General features: G+C 37.2%; 1 protein-coding gene across 1 annotated transcript; it reads left to right on the forward strand.

Moving 5' to 3' along the window:
* Nucleotides 1–1,283: 1,283 nt before the first annotated feature.
* LOC146312817 (uncharacterized) lies at nt 1,284–3,443 on the forward strand (the record flags this gene model as incomplete). The annotated part of the gene is made up of 1 exon (XM_084739433.1): nt 1,284–3,443. A coding segment is annotated over one exon (2,160 nt), but the record flags the coding sequence as incomplete, so codon positions are not given.
* Between the last annotated feature and the right edge of the window lie 4,048 nt (nt 3,444–7,491).

The following is a 7,491-nucleotide window of genomic DNA, read 5'->3' on the forward strand; positions in this document are numbered from 1 at the left end:
CTATTGGGTCACCAAACTTTATATTTAAACAGCTTTACATATACATTGAAATGCACCCTTTAATACAGTATAAAAAAACTGAACTAAATTTTATCTTTTTATGAGAAATAATACAGTTTTTTCATTTGACACCACCTATTTTGTCATGTCCCTCATGTACTTGATGAAAGTTTACTTTGAAAATACCAAATAAAACTATTTAAAAAGTCAATAAATTTTGATATCAACCTAAACATCTATTTGTGCTCTTTTGCTGGTAATGTTTATTTTTTGTAAATTTAATTGTTAATTATTCATTAAAATCACAATTATTTCTGTACCTGAGTAACCCCTCAACCCCGTTACACGAATGATTCCACCCCCATAAATACAATGGTATGATCCAGAATTCCATATACATCAGGAAGTGACATCACTGAAGTCTTTTGGACAACAGGACCACAGAGACAGGCAAGTTGCTCCCATCTTTTCCTTTATTTTAGTCATTTATCTTGTGATATTGTGGTCGTCAAACTCAATGACTCAACACCGTAACATGAAAAAAAGATAGAAAACTATTACTTATGAAAAAGTTTTTTGTTATTTCATGAATATATGGTGATTTTGAATTTCATGCATGCCATGTGCTCTCTGTCTGGTATTCACTACATTGAGCAGCGGCCATTTTGTGCAAAAATCTCAACCCCGTCACACTCAACCCCGTTATGTTTTTGATTGTAACGGGGTTGTGAGATTGTGATGGGGTTGAGATTTTAATACTTTGGTTGTTAAGTTATCCAATTATTTAAATTAATTATTATTATATTCAATCAACATTCTTATACTGCATGCATGCTGAATGTGATTTATATTCCATGTTAAAGATGCGAGTAAGATGGCACCAACAACAGCAGCAGAAAGGCAGAGGAAGTATCGGGAACGCCTTAAAGCTGATCCTGAAAGAAGGGAGAGATACCTGCAGAGTGAGCGTGAAAGATGGAGAAAGAATGTAGAGGCAGGGAAGAAGAAAGTAATTAATGAACTGAGTAAAAGAGAACAGCGTAAGAAAAGAAAAATGTGGAGAGCAGCTTACCATAGGAGCAAGGAGAGGAAAGAAGTGCTCAAGAACTTGAGCACACCTCCACAGAGTCCAGATCAGGGAGATCACCCAGAGCAGCCAAGATCTTCAAGGTTAGGGCAATGGGTAGTTAACAGATGTCATTTTATGTCATTTTTCACAATGTCATTTTAGAAACAGGGAGGGCAGGAGGAAAAAGGCATAACTTTCCGCACCCAAATCAACTTTTATTGTTTTGTTTTGTAGGCAACGTCTGGTGGCTCGGAAAAAGTACAGAAGAGAAAAAAATAAGCTCAAGAGGCAAATAGCGGAACTCCAGGAAAAACTTGAAAAAGAAAGAAAAAGTAAAGAAAAATACAAAAAAAGGTGCCAACGTTCAAAGAAATCTTCAGATTCACCACAGTCGAAAATAACACGACTCACTTCAAATTGCCCCGTTAACTCCCAAATAAAAAAAACCTTACTTTACCATGAATCACTCATTCAGGATATTAGGGATAAATACAAAAAAGCCACCAAGGACAGAGAAAGGCAGCTGATTGCCAAAGTCATGACAGGGAGAATTATAAAAAAATACAGGTTGCAAAAATTTGCAAGTGACTCCCTCGGATTTTCAAACAAGAATTTTAGACATCATGACAGTCTTCATTTTGAAAGAAAGAGGACCAGCAGGTTCACTGAAGACTTCAAAAAAAGAATCAAGGCATTCTATCTCAGGGATGATGTGAGTAGAATGACCACAGGAACCAAACAAACACTCACAAAGAACAAATTAAAAATGCAGAAGAGGTTCCTGATGGACACGATAGAAAATATCCACAGAAGATTTTTGGCAGAAAACCCAGACCAGATGATATCCTATTCCCTTTTCTGTCATCTTCGCCCCTTTTGGGTTGTGAATCCAACGCTCTCTGAACGTGACACATGCATGTGTAAGTTGCATGAAAATCTCAGCTTTCTGGCAGTGAAGCTCCGTCAGTTGAAACTCATTGAGACTGCCAACATTGAAGAGTTGATAGAGAAGGTTTGCTGCAACTCATCCAGCAAGAGTTGCATGTATGGAGAGTGTGTCCATTGCAAGGACAAAACTGTCCACATCACAAGTGCATACAACAGCACCGCAAACACATCATTTACCCAGTGGGTAACAGAGGAGAAGGAGATAGACAAAAAGGGAGAAAAGGCAACTGTCAAGGTGACAGTCAAGAAATCTGTGGAGGGCACACAAGAGGACCTCATTGAGCTCTTCCACAGCTATGTAAAGAAATTTAAAATGCATCACTTTAATATCAAGCAGCAGTATGCCTTCTGTCGTGAGCTGAAGAACAACATGTCAGGGGAGGAGGCTTTGATACATGTTGACTTCTCAGAAAACTACAGCTGTAAATACAGTTCTCAAGTTCAGGCGGTCCACTTTGGGGCTTCACATCAGCAGGCCACCCTTCATACGGGTGTGTTGTATGTTGGTGGACTCTCAGAGCCTGTGTGCTTTAGCACCATCTGCCCCAGTAGACATAAAGGCCCTCCAGCAATATGGCAGCACCTAAATCCTGTGCTAGATTACCTTCAAGGCCAACACCCACAAGTGTCTGTGCTGCACTTTTTAAGCGACGGACCCTGTACGCAATATAAACAACGAGGAAACTTCTACCTTTTCACTACAGAACTGGACAGAAGAGGATTCAAGGCTGGTTCTTGGAATTTTTTCGAGGCTAGTCATGGAAAAGGAGCACCAGATGGTGTCGGGGGAGCCTTAAAAAGAGCAGCTGACATGATGGTAGCAAAGGGGCATGACATCCCAGATGCAGAAGAGTTATTCAGGGCCTTGTCTGAAACAAACACAAGTGTGAAACTGTTCTTTGTGAAAAGTGAAGATGTTGAGGAAGCAATGGAGAAAATGCCAAAGCAGATACCAGCTGTTCCTGGAACCATGAGAATTCACCAGGTCATTACTGTAGCTCCAGGAGAACTGATGGTTCGTGATGTAAGCTGCATGTGCACAACACGGAAGCAGTTTAACTGCAAGTGCTTCAACACCCAGTGTTTCAGTTTTGGCCAGAAGATAGAAACGGCTGTATCACAGACAGCCAGTGGGGAGAATCCAGAAAAAGAAATCCAGTGGGAAAGTCCAGAGCTGATTGGTAAATGGTGTATTCTCAGATATGACGATGATTTGTATCCAGGCATCATTCTAAACATACAAACAACACATGTCCAGGTCAAATGCATGCATCGTGTTGGGTCAAACCGATTCTTCTGGCCGCATCAGGATGATATTCTCTGGTACCTGTTTGATGATGTCCTTGAACTCATTCCACCCCCACAGAATGTGACAAAGCGCCATGTGGAAGTCTTGAAAGAGGTGTGGAACCGACTCACAAGATGAATTCATGAAACAAAAGGCACATTCATGCATATATACAGACACACACACTGATGCAGGCACACACATGCAAAAACACTCTGACATGGACACAGGCGCTGATACAGACAGACACATTGAAATCGTTAACTGTTTGATTATTATTGTTATTAGTTCAACCAGTTCATCAAGTTTAATTGTATGTTATCGGAGCAAGGATGAGGTGACTTTTAGCACACCTCATGAGGCTCTCTTATGCCTAGACACACACACACACACACACACACACACATTATGTTACATTTGAGCAATTCACTTTACAATGTTTGTTAGTTGTTAATATGCTGTTGTGGTTGTTTTTACTTTAGATTAATAAAACTTAATTCTACTGTAATTTGTATCTGGTGTCCTTCCTATGGTTACAAAATGAGATATAATGCTAATGGAAAGTCCTATACATTGAATTTGAGAGTAAACAACTGTTTATATGTAAAGCTGTATTTGTCCCTTCAACCCCGTTACCATCTTCAACCCTGTTACGCTAGTCTCAACCCCGTCACACCTACATTTTCATATATTATTTTCTTAAAATGTTGAAAAAATAATTTAATGTTTGCTGATTTGTGTCTAAAATATTGAGCGCTATCATATGATCATTGATTTTGATTACAATTCTTAGTTAAACTAAATTTTTGATGAAAAATGACGAGATTGGTTTCACTTATTAGTTACATTTCAGGATTTAAGAGAGTAAAAATGTGTGATTTTATGTCATTTTTCTATTTAAAATTATTGAATTAGTATGGGGGACATCTGATTAATGTGAAAATATTGATTTCTTTAGAAATACATTTTATGATAATATTCAGAGAGCCTCCAAAGTGTCCATAACGGGGTTGAAGAATTACAGTCACCACATCTTGAAATAATGATCAATAATAAAAGAAAACTAATGCCTGAGATGGGAAATTGCATTTTTCTGATAGTTAAATATACCCTTAATGATGTGGGATATACATACAAATAATACATTTTGGTAAAAAATGTGAAAATATCCAAGTCCAATTTTAACCATTCTCATGGAATGACTCATAAAGCAGTGAGTATGACTCTGCTTTGCAACAGGTTCCATTTGATTTTATGCTTAAATTTCAAAGCTATAATATGATATTGTAATGGCATTTTCTGTTTGGAAAAACACAGCCCCCACTGAGTTAATTAAAGAGAAAGAAAAATAAACATTTTAGTGAATGTACTGTCCATTTGACTTAACTTGAATGCTCACCATAATGACTGCTATTAGAACTACATCCAATTCTTTTCCACATAATATTGCAAAAAGAAGTACAAGGCACTTTGTTTTTTTCAGGCTGAACAAATGTGTGTGGAAGTGTCTGTCTCATTTTCAGGAAAGCAATTTGAAAAAAAAAAAAAAAAGGATGTTTAGCAATTTTCAATGACGTTCTACTTGGTCTTATATAAAATAGCACATGGGCAAATTTTGAAGAGTTGTTAGAAAAATTGTTACAGCAATGGGCTTGTCTTAGAGTTATATCATCAGATCAGGCTGCAGGATTTCTAGTCCACGAGGCACTGACTATGCTGACTAAGAGATCCACATAAAACTTTAAGTGGACAGTGTTATTTTGGAACATCCTGCTCAACATGAGCAATTTATAAAATAATGGTTTTCATCAAATACGGCTCAGGGACGATGACAGAATCACTTATGCAAAAGCACAGCGACTGTATGAACCTTTCTTTTGTTTCATTTCCTGGCGTGACATCAGGGTTTTGGCTGGTTAAAGCAAACTGTGGCGATATAAGTGGCCTGTTAAAAGAGCTAATCTGATTCACGGGAGTTCTGTAACAGTCTATTGTACATGCAAACTCTACAGACCTGCTGGGAGCCCAAATGTTACATCAGCCCGCTGGGCTCCATCTCATAGAGAAGTGCCTAATTGGTGCCTCTAGTGCAGTTTTTGTGCTTAAAGAGTGGGACACTCCTCTTTAGTTTGGTCTTTCAAAAGACCCTGGTGATCACCCTGGTGTGGCAGAGGCTGGATGACGTCCCTGCTGACATTGGCACGCAAAGCATGAACAGCTGGCTGGCGTTGCAGTGACACTGGATACTTAGAAAAAAATGTTTAGTGCCTGAATACTGAATATGTCATCCTAATGGTGCAGTCCTCAAATAACTTATGTATTAATGTCACATTTGGCTACTCCTTTTTCCTGACTGCCTGCCAACCTTCTTAAAGTAATTATATTGTGGATAGCTGCTATAATATAATTACGGTTAAAGGGATAGTTTAGATTATTTGAAGTGGGGCTGTATGAGGTAATTGATGATAGCCAGTGTATTAAATCTATAGTATATTTAGAATATTTTTACTGCTTTACCTCGCTGTCAGACATCCTTTTTAGATGGGAAACTGCCATTATATAAAACAAAATCGCTTTCTCCAAATCACCCAGACTCCTTTAGCAATATCTGTAATTGTACCTCGTAGACCATGGGGGTTGCTGGTCTACCGCTGCCATCATTGGTGAATCTGAATTTAACTTTTAAAACCCCAAAGTCACAGAATGACACAAACAAACAGATCAAGGCAGCGGCACGCCAGCTTCAATCTGCTTTTATGCAGTGATTTTAGTACAGTTACATCAGAAAATGTCAATAACTGTCCTTTTTGTTTTTGATTGAATTTCTATGCTGAAGTGTTTATAGGTGTTTCTATAGGCTTTGTGTAGTAGAGTGGTTCTACAAGCAAGTCATCATTAGATGGTTTCAGAGAGTTACAAGCTTCTGTAAATGCATCATGAAAACAATACAGCATGTATTGATATTAGAAAATGTACTTTGTAATGTGTGCTTTTTTATACTTAAATATTTTTTTAAAAACATGTACTTTTGAATACTGAAGTATTTTTAAAACCAAGTACTCTAGTACTTTAACTCAAGTAAAATTTTGATTGAGCAACTTTCACTTGTAGTTGAGTAATATTTGACCAGGAGTTAACTGGTTGGTTCTGAGAGGGTGATATTTGCCTTATTTAACATATTTTCCCATCTGAAAAAGCAACTGGATGGCAAAGTAATGCTGTGAAAATATTGTAAATATGGCGTGAACTGAAATAGATTTGTTTTAGGGGCTAAGATGCATTTTGCTGCTGACCCTGTCCACAGCAGCACATTCGCTTAGCTTTAAACTCTGGTACACCTGCAGCCTCTCCAAACTGAGGGCATGCTGATCACCATCTAATGTAGATACAACACTGACTGTCTCTCTCTTTACTTTTTTATTATTATATTACCTTGATTTTGCTCAATATCAAGTGTGTAAAGTGTTTCAATTGGCAAGCATCTTAAGCATAACTGTCCTGTTAAGGGGAATAACAAACAAGCAAACAAAGAAAAGAACAAATAACAGATGTAACAAGTCAGTATAGTACAGTATTAAATTCTATCTTCTGTGGAAGACAGTATTCAGTATTCAGTATTCTTTTGATAACTGTTAAAATATTTGGTACCACTTTACAGTAAGACTATACTTATTAATGATTTATACATGATTTAGAAATAGGCTATTAATCAGGTTGTATACACTTTATAAATTACTGATAAACAATAAATGAAAAGCAACATAAAAGATGCAATAACATCTACAACAAAAAGATGCAGCAAGATGAAAAAACTACATAAGAAACATAACAAGACAATAAAGACGTAACAAGATGAAAAACTACGCAAAAGACGTAACAAGACAAAAACGACATAACAAGACAAAAAAGATTTAACAAGACAAGAGCCTATGTAACAGACCTAACAAGAGGAAAATGATGTAACAAGAAAAAGAAGATGTAACAACATGGAAATCAACTGAAGAGAAAAGGTGAGATTCAGTTAGCTTCACACAGAGACAGCTAGTAGAAATGTCCTTCAGATGTTTTACGTTCATAATTTGAGTACATTTCAGAACCTGTACTTTTTCACTTTGACTTGAGTAAAGAAGTTTGACCAGTACTTCTACTTTTACCAGTGTTTTTCTTCACAAAAGTATCTGTCCTT

Source organism: Lutjanus erythropterus, chromosome 16 (genome assembly GCF_056507025.1).
Source record: "Lutjanus erythropterus isolate fLutEry1 chromosome 16, fLutEry1.hap2, whole genome shotgun sequence".
Lineage (NCBI taxonomy): Eukaryota > Metazoa > Chordata > Actinopteri > Lutjaniformes > Lutjanidae > Lutjanus > Lutjanus erythropterus.